General features: G+C 42.8%; 1 protein-coding gene across 1 annotated transcript in view; it reads right to left on the bottom strand.

Moving 5' to 3' along the window:
* The window catches only part of LOC106591265 (ras-specific guanine nucleotide-releasing factor 2), a 66,077-nt gene that overhangs the window by 35,750 nt on the left and 16,412 nt on the right, over positions 1-13,915 (bottom strand). Inside the window, exons 4-5 of the mRNA XM_045711557.1 lie at positions 13,614-13,726; positions 11,193-11,256 (exon numbers count right to left, since the gene is read on the bottom strand). Coding sequence (XP_045567513.1) covers positions 11,193-11,256; positions 13,614-13,726 — 177 coding nt within the window. The remainder of the gene's footprint in view (positions 1-11,192; positions 11,257-13,613; positions 13,727-13,915) is intronic.

Below are 13,915 nucleotides of genomic sequence, written 5' to 3'. Positions count from 1 at the left end.
CCTTCTTGCCACAGCTCGCATTGATGTGCCATCCTGGATGAGCTGCACTACCTGAGCCACTTGTGTGGGTTGTAGACTCCGCCTCATGCTACCACTAGAGTGAAAGCACCGCCAGCATTCAAAAGTGACCAAAACATCAGCCAGGAAGCATAGGAACTGAGAAGTGGTCTGTGGTCCCCACCTGCAGAACCACTCCTTTATTGGGGGTGTCTTGCTAATTGCCTATAATTTCCACCTGTTTTCTATTCCATTTGCACAACAGCATGTGAAATGTATTTTCAATCAGTGTTGCTTCCTAAGTGGACAGTTTGATTTCACAGAAGTGTGATTGACTTGGAGTTACATTATGTTGTTTAAGTGTTCCCTTTATTTTTTTGAGCAGTGTACATTACAACGGAACGTTTTGATTAGTGTAATGTTAGCTAGCTACATAGTTGTCTTTGTATCAAAGATAAAGGTGTAGTACAGAGAAACTATCGAGGTTAGCTAGCCAGCTACATTTTCAAACAAAGTCAACAACGCAACCACTGCTAGCTAGCCAACTTTACCAGCTAGCAGTACTGTATCATTTTAGTCAATAAGATTTTTGCAACGTAAGCTTAACTTTCTGAACATTCGAGATGTGTAGTCCACTTGTGTAGCTAGCAGGACTGACTTTGTGTTAGCTAGACAAAGTTTAATTACTTCTGCGTTATGAAACGAACTAGACATGGACACGAATGATCCATTGGTAGTTTGTTGTAACCAAGTATTGGTGCTAACTGTGTGTTATTGGATGCAAGCATGCTAGTTAGCTACGGCGTCATAGGATACGGTGCACTGGGTGGGTTTCACGGAAGAATACTGTACCACGTTATCTAGCTGAATAAACTAAGTTTGAGCCTATTCCTGGAAACATTGAACCACTGTAGTTTACATCAATTATAATTTCTAAAGTGGAAGTTGTAGGAGTTATATTTCAGTGTTTCAGTGAAAGGTTAGTGAGGGAGGCCCTGCTCTCTCACTTCCCCAGTTGTTTAGTTAATTTTCATTCCAATCCCCTTTGCATTAGCGTAGCCTCTTCTGTAGCCTGTCAATTATGTGTCTGTCTATCCCTGTTCCCTCCTCTCTGCACAGGCCATACAAACGCTTCACACCGCGTGGCTGCTGCCACTCTAACCTGGTGGTCCCAGCGCGCATGACCCACGTGGAGTTCCAGGTCTCTGGCAGCCTCTGGAACTGCCGGTCTGCGGCCAACAAGGCAGAGTTCATCTCAGCCTATGCTACCCTCCAGTCCCTCGACTTCTTGGCGCTGACGGAAACATGGATTACCACCGAAAACAATGTTACTCCTACTGCTCTCTCCTCGTCTGACCACGTGTTCTCGCATACCCCGAGAGCATCTGGTCAGCGGGGTGGTGGCACTGGAATCCTCATCTCTCCCAAGTGGACATTCTCTCTTTCTCCTCTGACCCATCTGTGTATCTCCTCCTTTGAATTCCATGCTGTCACAATCACTAGCCCATTCAAGCTTAACATCCTTACCATTTATCGCCCTCCAGGCTCCCTTGGAGAGTTCATCAATGAGCTTGACGCCTTGATAAGTTCCTTTCCTGAGGATGGCTCACCCCTCACAGTTCTGGGTGACTTTAACCTCCCTACGTCTACCTTTGACTAATTTCTCTCTGCCTCCTTCTTTCCACTCCTCTCCTCTTTTGACCTCACCCTCTCACCGTCCCCCCTACTCACAAGGCAGGCAATACGCTTGACCTCACTAGATGCTTTACTTCTACTAATCTCACTGCAACTCCCCTCCAAGTCTCCGACCACTACCTTGTATCCTTTTCCCTCTTGCTCTCCTCCAACACTACTCACTCAGCCCCTACTCAGATGGTATTGCGCCATTGCAACCTTTGCTCTCTCTCTCCCGCTACTCTCTCCTCTTCCATCCTATCATCTCTTCCCTCTGCTCAACCTTCTCCAACCAATCTCCTGATTCTGCCTCCTCAACCCTGCTCTCCTCCCTTTCTGCATCCTTTGACTCTCTATGTCCCCTATCCACCCGGCCGGCTCGGACCTCCCCTCCTGCTCCGTGGCTTGACGACTCATTGCGAGCTCACAGAACAGGGCTCCGGGCAGCCGAGCGGAAATGGAGGAAAACTAGCCTCCCTGCTGACCTGGCATCTTTTCACTCCCTCCTCTCTACATTTTCTTCCTCTGTTTCTGCTGCTAAAGCCACTTTCTACCACTCTAAATTCCAAGCATCTGCCTCTAACATTAGGAAGCTCTTTGCCACTGTCTCCTCCCTCCTGAATCCTCCTCCCCCCTCCTCCCTCTCTGCGGATGACTTCGTCAACCATTTTGAAAAGAAGGTTGACGACATCCGATCCTCGTTTGTTAAGTCAAACGACACTGCTGGTCCTGCTCACATTGCCCTACCCTATGCTTTGACCTCTTTCTCCCCTCTCTCTCCAGATGAAATCTTGCGACTTGTGACGGCTGGCCCCCCAACAACCTGCCCGCTTGAACCTATCCCCTCCTCCCTTCTCCAGACCATTTCTGGAGACCTTCTCCCTTACCTCACCTCGCTCATCAACTCATCCTTGACCGCTGGCTACGTCCCTTCCGTCTTCAAGAGAGCGAGAGTTGCACCCCTTCTCAAAAAACCTACACTCGATTCCTCCGATGTCCAAAACTCTTGAGCGTGCCGTCCTTGGCCAGCTCTCTTGCTATCTCTCTTCTTGATCCAAATCAGTCAGGTTTCAAGACTGATCATTCAACTGAGACTTCTCTTCTCTGTGTCACGGAGGCTCTCCGCACTGCTAAAGCTAACTCTCTCTCATCCTTCTAGACCTATCTGCTGCCTTTGATACTGTGAACCATCAGATCCTCCTCTCCACCCTCTCCGAGTTGGGCATCTCCGGCACGGCTCATTCTTGGATTGCGTCCTACCTGACAGGTCACTCCTACCAGGTGGTGTGGCGAGAATCTGTCTCCGCACCACGTGCTCTCACCACTGGTGTCTCCCAGGGCTCAGTTCTAGGTTCTCTCCTATTCTCGCTATACACCAAGTCACTTGGCTCTGTCATATCCTCACATGGTCTCTCCTATCATTGCTACGCAGACGACACACAATTAATCTTCTCCTTTCCCCCTTCTGATAACCAGGTGGCGAATCGCATCTCTTTGTCATGGTAACAACAGGTTACGCTGTTACTCCTCGCAGATCCAGACAGGGAAGGTCGCAGGGAAGATTGATAACAACAAACAGTAGGGTTCAAGACAGCCACAAGCTTAGAACAATCCACTCCACTGATCCCTGACCTACGGGGGGTGCAGACATCTGTTCCAGCCCAGCAATACTTGATTATTAACTAATTAGGTTTGATACATTGAATCAGGTGTGTTAGTGCTGGGCTGGAACAGAAGCATGCACACCCAGCAGGGTTGGCCTGTTCCATTTCTAATAGGTTTATAAACTCAGCAAAAAAAGAAACATCTCTTTTTGAGGACCCTGTTGTTCAAAGATAATGAGTAAAAATCCAAATAACTTCACAGATCTTCATTGTAAAGGGTTTAAGTTTGCTGAAAATAAATGCAGTTGACAACGAGTCAGTGAGACAGTGACTTAAACTGTATTTTTGTTCACAAAATGTGCTAACATAAAATCTATGGTATACAATTATTCTCTTGGGACATTCATTGGGATCTCTTCATCTGCAGACAGGGTTTTACATCTCTCTGTATCAGAGGACAGAAATCATCACAAAAGAAACAGACTGCATTACACAAATTAGACAGCACTGAATATTATGTTGTTATAACTCTCTGTCCTCAGTTTTTCTCACTAGGGACTGGAACTGGAGAATATTTTCATAATGTCCTTCCACAAAGGTACCTGCCCTATCCAGAGTAGCCTACTCTCCCTTCTGAAAGCTTGAACTGCTAGCTAATCCATTCACCCTCTTCCATGGCTGTTAGCTAGCTACCTAGCTACAACTGCATTTAGACTTAGAATGATAAATACATCAAGATAGCTAGCTGACTAGCTAATATCAAGTTAGCAAAACTGGTGAAATTGTATCCACTTAGCCAGCTATACGGTATGTAATGTTAGCTAACATTACATTAGCAGCTCATTTGAGTTAGCCTGCACACTAAGGTTCTGTATCAAGCTAGCTAGTTAATAACGTAAACTCACCCCATTCCGTTCAAATGTGCGCAACCGCGACATTCAAACGAGGCTATAAAGAAAACTAATGGGACTGTAGCGACTGTGTTGACTTCAAAATCTGGGGTGTGAACTACGTTTCTATTCAAGCATTGACCGACATGGTAATGGCTCTATAGTATTGGAGGAAAGTTGAAAAAACGGACCCTCCGTTACATCGTGACGTGTCATGCCGTAACGTACAGCACACATAAAGCAACTATTTCTGTCTTACAATCTCTCTCCACCAGGTGTAGCACTTCTCTCATCGTTTAAAAACAAGAAATGGACAGTGACGGGGGTAAGGGGGGATACCTAGTCATTTTTTTGCGTCATCACTGTAAGCAACCATGAATCTTAAAGCCGCTGTTTACTTCTGAAGATCACTTTTGCACCGCCCTAAAAACCCGATTAAAATTCGACACAAACCTTCAAATAGGTATGTAATGACACATTATATAAACTCTTTATAGTGTTTTATTTATATTTTACAGGCGATAAGGTGATAAGTTGGACAGGTCGAGTGAAAAAAAGCCGTTTTCCCACACATCTCCTCTCATTCTCACTATCACGCATTAGTTTCGCTTCCCCACCCGCCATTTTTAAAAAGACCCGACGTAGCTCATTGCCTTCTTGAATTATGCAGAAACGGGCAGCGTGGAGGGCATGTCATTAATTTTGTTGGAAAGGGGAGAAATTGTGCTTTACAATGGTATTGACATTACAGTTGATCTGGAAGTATTACGTTTTTGGGGCGCTAAAATAAACGTACAAAAAATTGTACCGACCAAGGCGATGTACAAAAGTGAGTGAGTTTACGTTAATACATTGTTTTTGATCATTTCAAAATATATTTACTTACTTGAAAAGGGGTTCCCACTGCCTCCATTTTCTGGCTCCTTAGAAAAATGAAATCATTTGCAATCTTCCCGAAGTTTCGGTGGTAGCAAAATGCAGCCAGCCATGTGGACGATTGGAGAACTTCCAACAGACTGACTTTGGTCTTCCAACATGGTGACTGGTGCGGTTGCTAGGTGATTTGTGACGCAACTGTAAGCCCCTATGACTAGTGACACGTGTCATAATGGCTTCACCATATAAATGTGATCTTATTCTATTTCTATGGATACAAATCAGCACTAATCATTGCTCGCTTGCTAGATATCAAAGTCAGTGTTCACTTAGGGCCAATGGTGAAATTAATTGCACTTTTTTGTCAAATTAGTAAGCTGGCTAGTTGAGTTTTACAAACTTGATAAGCCACAGGAGTTAAAATTTGTTAATCACAATGAAAATAAAGCACATACACTGACATTTGATTAAATTAAAACCTGTTAAACTGAGCTGTTCTTTTGGACCCAGTACCGGTTCTGCAGCGCTTAGCCTAAGTGGTTCCTACTGGGTCATTTTCAGTCAAAAAATAGAAAGTGACATATCATTTGAAAGCTACAGCACTTGTCTTTTTGGAAATCTAGCTCAAATCTTAGTGCTGGTAATGTCATAAAGTGTCATATCATACCTGTAAGATGAAAAATCACGTTGCACAAGCCCTGTGCTTTTAAAACGTCCGCTTTTTTTGTATCCTTTCGAAATGGTATTTAGTGACATATTTTATTTCAAACCTAGACTTTCAAATCTCTTATTCCCCTACTTGAGTTTACGTTACAATTCGGGAACCCAACCCCCACCCCACAAATAATTTTTACAAATATTTATTTATAAATTTTTCCTGCTGATGCACTGGTTCTGTAATTGTCATGTTGTTCCTGAATCCCACGGTTTTTACCTTTCTAACAGTACTAAACATATGTTTGTAGGACTTATAGTTAATAAAGGTCATTTTCAATATATGTGTTGCTTAGAAAATGCCAACAGAGGGCGTCAGACCTCATCCAGTGGCAGTTTAGATTTAGGCAGTTTAGATCTAATCCCTAAACTACATTTCAATTTGATTTTAAAACAATGGAGCAAATAAACCAAATATTGGTTTAAAGTCTAAATTTGGTTTAGAAGAAGGATTCAATTTAACTACACTGAACACTGAATATAAAGACATGTAAAGTGCTGGTCCCTTGTTTTATGAGTTGAAATAAAAGATCCCAAAAATGTTGTGCACAAATTTCTTTACATCCCTGTTAGTGAGCATTTTATCCTTTGTCAAGATAATTATGCGAGAGAGAGGTGTGGCATATCAAGAAGCTGATTAAACAGCATGATCATTACACAGGGGCACCTTGTGCTGGGAACAATACAAGTTTTTGTCACACAACACAATGCCACAGATGTCTCACGTTTTGAGTGAGCATGCAATTGGCATGCTGACTGCAGGAATGTCCACCAGAGCTGTTGCCAGAGAATGTAATGTTTATTTCTCTACCATAAGCCGCCAACATCGTTTTAGAGAATTTGGCAGTACGTCCAACTGGCTTCATAAACGGAGACCACGTGTAACCATGCCAGCCCAGGACCTCCACATCCGGCTTCTCACCTGTGGGATCGTCAGAGGAGGGAGGGGAAACTCATTCTGATTGGCTGGGTCTGGCTCCCCAGTGGGTCGGCCTGGCTCCCCAGTGGGTGGACCTATGCCCTCTCAGTCCCACCCATGGCTGTGCCCCTGCCCAGTCATGTGAAATCCACAGATTAGGGCCTAATTAATTTATTTCAGTTGACTGATTTACTTATATGAACTGTAACTCAGCAAAATCTTTGAAATTGTTGAATGTTGCGTGTATATTTTTGTTCAGTATAGTAATCATTTAAAACTAGGTTTAAAGTTTTGTGCAACAACAACCTGGCAGGGTTACGGGGCAGTATTTGCACGGCCGGATAAAAAAACGTACCCGATTTAATCTGGTTACTACTCCTGCCCAGTAACTATAATATGCATATAATTGTTTCATTTGGATAGAAAACACCCTAAAGTTTCTAAAACTGTTTGAATGGTGTCTGTGAGTATAACAGAACTCATATGGCAGTCAAAACCCTGAGACAAATCCTGACAGGAAACTGAAATCTGATGTGTGGATATCACTTCAAACATTTGGACACAGGGTGATGTTTTCATTAAGAAAATATCTACAGGGTGACATTTATAGCGGCCCGTTAAAATGAAGATGTATTGCAGTTTTCACAAGGTGGCAAAAAATAGAGCCATCTATCGTTCTGCTGAAACATCTTACAGATAGGGCCTTATTAATGTAACGCATCCACAATCAACCAATCCCCAGAGAATATGCTAATCCATAATTTTTGGAAGCCCGAAGAAGTGTTTTACGACGGACAGTAAAAGCTTTTCGGGAAAACTTGTTTCTGTCAGGTCCAGTTGCTCAACGTGACGAAATAAGACAAGCGATTTCACTTCAGCGCAGGACACCAATTTTGCTTCATCCGGTCTGTGATTGAGAGTCTAAACTGAAACATCCTCAGAAAGTGGCTGCTTGAAAACAGCCCTGATGTAAAGTCAAGACTGAGGAGGGATGGTGGTTAACAAAAAATATTATAAGGGCCAGGAGGACTAAGTTGTCGCCAGAAAGACTGGTTCTGCTTTAGTCATATTACAGCAGCTTAACCAAGACACTGAACATCATACAGTGCTTTAAAGTCAAGTCTCACTGAATCACACTCAACGTTCATCGGAGTAAGTGTGTTTTCATAACCATCCAGAGGTTGAAGACCTTTTTTATCAGAGATGTACCTTTAACAAATCGCCAGGCACAGAGAGACAGAGCGCTTCATCAGGTACAGTGGCACGCCAAGCGCTTCTCTTCATCATGTACGTGGCCTGGAACCCATGACGGCAGCCGTGCTTTTGATCAACGCAGATGAGAGGACGACAGACGAGTGGAGAAAGTGAAGGACGAGATTGAGTGAAGAAAGGGATGCAAAAGTGAGGAGTGATTGAGACCGCTGATACAGCGAATACGATGCCCCAAGAGACCCTGAGATCTACCCCTGAGGACACTAACTATTCTCTCTCTCTCTCTCTCTCTCTCTCTCTCTCTCTCTCTCTCTCTCTCTCTCTCTCTCTCTCCCCTCTCTCTCTCTCTCTCTCCTTCTCTCTCTCCCACTGGTAGTTATTTATATATGAAACACTATGATCAGGGATAACGTCCATGATTCCATATCCCATACCGTGCATTAGTGCCTAATACAGCTGCTATAACTGGCTAATGACAAATCCGGGTTAAGTATCCATTTCAACAGCAGTCCAATTGAAAAGTCCTCTAATCTGCTAATGTTCTCTCTCTCTCTGTTGATCTATACACGACAGAGACCAGTGTGCTTCAGACTGAGAGCCAATGACAAGGTTTGTACTGGTGAGGAGATGAGTCCAGTAGCTGATATGTTCTAAGAGCATTAGGGTTGAACTAGACCAGGGAGATATATATATATATAATCACACAGTATCTCACAAGTGAGTACACCCCTCACATTCTGTAAATATTTGAGTATATCTTTTCATGTGACAACACTGAAGAAATGACACTTTGCTACAATGTAAAGTAGTGAGTGTACAGCTAGTTTAACAGTGTAAATTTGCTGTCCCCTCAAAATAACACAACACACAGCCATTAATGTCTAAACCGCTGGCAACAACAGTGAGTACACCCCGAAGTAAAAATGTCCAAATTGGGCCTAATTAGCCATTTTCCCTCCCCGGTGTCATGTGACTCGTTAGTGTTACAAGGTCTCAGGTGTGAATGGGGAGCAGGTGTGTTAAATTTGGTGTCATCGCTCTCACACTCCCTCATACTGACTGGTCACTGAAAGTTCAACATGGCACCTCATGGCAAAGAACTCTCTGAGGATCCGAAAAAAAGAATTGTTGCTCTACATAAAGATGGCCTGGGCTATAAGAAGATTGCCAAGACCCTGAAACTGGCTTCCACTAGATGTCCCCAGTCTTTACAAAGTGGTTTGAGCCTCCTACTATCAAAATTGACTGAAAGAGAGGATGTTTACCTTGATCACAGGGGATGGGCCATTACCATTGTGACGTCAGCGCCCATGGGTACTCTCCCTTTTCGAAACGTTTTGAAAGACAATGCAACCGTCCCAATGGAATATTATTGAAGCCCTGGTTGAAAAAGCCCCTAAAGATTTATGTTATACAACGTTTGACATGTTTGAACAAACTTAAATATATATTTTTTTGCTCATTCCTGACGACAAGTCAGACGCACACGGTACATTTTCACTAGCCTTCGGAGCACGCTAACACTATTGGGACATAAATTATAAAAAATTTTGAACAAAACTACATTTGTTATGGACCTGGGATCCCTAGAAGTTCCTTCTGATAAAGATAATCAAAGGTAAGGGATTATTTACAATAGTATTTTTGATGGTTGATCGTTCCAAGATGGCGCCAACATTTATAGCCTAGACTTTTTTTCTGGGCATACCACGTCGTTTATTGCAAAGTGTGATTTCCCAGTAAAGTTCTTTTTAAATCTGGCAAAGAGATGGCATTCAAGACATGTTAATCTATAAGTCTTTGAATGACAATATTACATTTTAACAATGTTTTCGAATAGTAATTTTGTAAATTGTAGCGCTGATCATCGGAAGCATTTGAGGGAAAAGATTTTCTGAACGTCATGCGCCGATGTAAAATGCTGTTTTTATATATAAATATGAACTTTATCGAACAAAAAATGCATGTGTTGTGTAACATGATGTCCTAGGAGTGTCATCTGATGAAGGTTGTCAAAGGTTAGTGCTGCATTTAGCTGTGTTTTGGGTATTTGTGATGCATGCTAGTTGCTTTGAAAATGGCTGTGTGATTATTTCTGGCTGGGTACTCTGCTGACAGAATCTAATGTTTTGCTTTTGCTGTAAAGCCTTTTTGAAATCGGACAACGTGGTTCGATTCAGGAGAGGTGTATCTATAAAACGGTGGGTAAATAGTCATATGTTTGAGAAATTGAAGTTATAGCATTTGAGGTTTTGCATTTAGCGCGACGCGATTCCACTGGCTGTTGATTAGGGTGGGACGCAGGCGTCCCACTGGCCCAGACAGGTTAATAGTTAAACCTTGATTTAACCCAGTTTAAGAGTTAATCCATTTTGATGCAACCCACCCTTAATGTGTAAGTGAACAGATCAGTTTGCAGACAGACATGAGGGCAGTTTCCCATCCAGTGGAGGGAGAGGGGAGCAAAAATATCAGTCATTTTTGCGACAGGTTATTATTGACACGTCAGCGCTATTGTACCTAGCAAAATAGTGTAGAAGCAATTGCTAACTAACTGTAAACAATTGTAGGAATCTTGGATAACTGTGAGGCGAACAATTCACTTATTTATTTAGTTAACCTGTCTGATCAAAGACTAAAACTTCTAAAATATAGCTAACTAAGCCAATCACAGGTCTCCTTTTACTGTACATTATAAGGTCGTCCGGGTTCGGGTTTGGCCGGGGTAGGCCGTCATTGTAAATAATACTTTTTTCTTAACTGACTTGCTTAATTAAATAAAGGTTAAATAAATATGAGGAAGGTGAGTGACGTGATTGATGGAGAGAGGGATAGGATGAGGTAGGACAGAACTATGACTGGCGTCTCTCTACTGGATGGTGCTAAGGGTTTGGAGGGGACTTATCAGGGGTTGATTATCTGGGGAGTGTGGACACTCTTACCAAGATGAAGTGTAGCAGGGGGCTGCTTTTCTGGCAAATTCAGAAGAGGTATCAGTTCCGTACAAATGTGGCAGAGTTCACCAGGGCTAAGGTGAATGAGAAAGGAGGAATGTCCTAACTACAATGATCAGCTCATATTTGGTGATGCACAGGGCACTAGGAACCATTCACTAGGAAACAATCAGAATCAAATGGGACAATATGGTTAGGGACTAACATGAACTTGTCCAGTAAGAAAGGCTTGTTTTCGTTGCAAAATGTGTTCTGTTTTACTACGGTGTGCACTAATGAATACACCCCATGTCTTAGCTAGAGAGGTTTGTGAGTAAATGAGAGGGGTTGCTGGATAGTGTAGTTTTCTCACCATCTGAAGGATGTCTTCTATCCTCAGCTGGGCATCTGCTTCCTGCTCATCCAGAGAAAGGGTACTGCAGAAACATTTCACCTGATTGGTCAATACTAATCATAAAACTAGATGATTGATCTATACCTCTACCAAGTACATAACATGTGTAATTGTCCAGGCTGCTGTCATACATTTAAAATGTTAATGTTTAACCTGAATAATAGGCTGATAATGACTAAGTGGACTGGGATCGGATGCCTGTCGTTGGTTTCATGACTATCTAAAGGATAGAAGTCAGGCTGTTAGAGTCGACGGCATCCAGTCGGAGCCATTGGAGTTGGTTAAAGGGGTCCCACAAGGTTCTATACTTGGTCCATTACTGTTCACTCTCTACATAAACAATATCGGTGATGAGATAAGGAAGTGTAACATTAATCTATATGCTGATAACACTGTCATGTACTCTATCGCTTCAACGGCTGACCAAGCATTATCACTATTGGAGACAGATTTTAAGATTTTAAGAGTCTTTTATACAGCTGAAACTTGTTTTAAATGCAAAGAAAACACATTTTATGATTTTTAATATATTCAAAAAGTATGTAGATAATATCCCCATAATCTATAACAGATATAAAAGTAGCTTGCACAATTTGTCTTCTATTGGTAGAGGACAAACATGTCCTGTTTCTATAGAGGAAGCCTAGCTTGATTTTTAGCCGTTTACAATGTTCGTCAACATGCATTTTAAAAGAGTTTATCATCATATCCCTTAGTATTTATATGCAGAGACCGGATTAATTCGAGAGCCATCTAAGCTCGTAAGTGCAAGTGTATTTTCAACCAACTTTTTGAATCTATTAAAAATCATAATGTGTTTTCTTTGCATTTACAACAAGTTTCAGCTGTATAAAAGACCCTTGTAATATCTTAAAATCTCACTCCAATAGTGATAATGCTAGGTCAGCCGTTGAAGCGATAGAGTACATGACAGTGTCATTAGCATATTGATGAATTTTACACTTCCTTATCTCATCGCCGATATTGTTTATGTAGAGAGTGAACAGTAATGGACCAAGTATAGAACCTTGTGGGACCCCTTTAACCAACTCCAATGGCTCTGACTGGATGCCGTCAACTCTAACAGCCTGACTTCTATCCTTTAGACAGTCATGAAACCAATGACAGGCATCCGATCCCAGTCCTATTAACAGCAAGTTTGTCCCCTTATGCTGATACACCAGCCTCCACTCTTCTGGGAAGGTACTCCACTAGATGTTGGAACATTGTTGCGGGAACTTGCTTCCATTCAGCCACAAGAGCATTAGTGAGGTTGAGCACTGATGTTGGACGATTAGTCCTGACTCACAGTCGGCGTTCCAATTCATCCCAAAGGTGTTCAATGGGGTTGAGGTCAGGGTTCTGTGCAGGCCAGTCAAGTTCTTCCACACTGATATCGACAAAGCATTTCTGTATTGACCTTGTTTTATGCATTGTGGCATTGTCATGCTGAAACAGGAAAGGGCCTTCCCCAAACTGTTGCCACAAAGTTAAAAGCACAGAATCATCTAGAATGTCATTGTATGCTGTAGCATTCGGGCTAAGGGGCCTAGCCCAAACTGTGAAACTCAGCCCCAGACCATTATTCCTTCTCCACCAAACTTACAGTTATGCATTGGGGCAGGTAGCGTTCTCCTGCCATCCCCCAAACCCAGATTTGTCCGTCTGACTGCCAGATGGTGAAGAGTGATTCATCACTCCAGAGAATGCGTTTCCACTGCTCCAGAGTCCAATGGCGGCAAGCTTTACACCACTCCAGCTGAAGCTTGGCATTGCGCATGGTAATCTTAGGCTTGTGTGCGGCTGCTCGGCCATGGAAACCCATTTCATAAAGCTCCCAATATCAGTTATTGTGCTAATGTTGCTTCCAGAGGCAGTTTGGAACTCGGTAGTGAGTGTTGCAACTGAGGACAGAATATTGTTACGTGCTATGCTCTTTAGGACTTGACGGTCCTGTTTTGATAGTTTGTGTGGCCTACCACTTCGTGGCTGAGCCATTGTGGCTCCTAGACATTTCCACTTCACATGAACAGCACTTACAGTTGACCGGGCAGCTCTAGCAGGGCAGAAATTTGATGAACTGACTTGTTGGAAAGGTGGCATCCTATGACGGTGCCACGTTGAAAGTCAGTGAGCTCTTCAGTAAGGCCATTCTACTGCCAGTGTTTGTCTATGGAGATTGCATGGCTGTGTGCTTGATTTTATACACCTGTCAGCAACGGGTGTGGCTGAAATAGCCAAATCCACTAATTTGAAGGGGTGTGTCCACATACTTTTGTATATATAGTGTATGTGGCCAGTAGCTGCTTGTGTGTACGTGTGTGTACGCGTTCATATTTGAGTGTGTGTGTTTGTGCATGCCTGCATGTTTGTGTGTACCTTAGTATATTAACAGTAGCTTTTCTCTCCTGTGGCAATAGATCTGGATCTCTGAGTATCTCCTCTAGTAGACAGATCACTCCCATCTTCAACTCACTGTTCATCTCAAAGTCCTAAACAACACACACACACACACACACACACACACACACACACACACACACACACCTTAAGAGATATTGCCCGAGAAGCCGTTGTTTGGAGGATACAGCGCATTCGGGAAAGTATTCAGACCCCTTTACTTTTTCAGCTTTATTCAAATATTGATTTTTTTGAAGAATCCTCAATCTACACACAATACC

Source organism: Salmo salar, unplaced genomic scaffold (genome assembly GCF_905237065.1).
Source record: "Salmo salar unplaced genomic scaffold, Ssal_v3.1, whole genome shotgun sequence".
NCBI lineage: Eukaryota > Metazoa > Chordata > Actinopteri > Salmoniformes > Salmonidae > Salmo > Salmo salar.
This window is presented reverse-complemented; position numbering and strand designations above follow the sequence as displayed.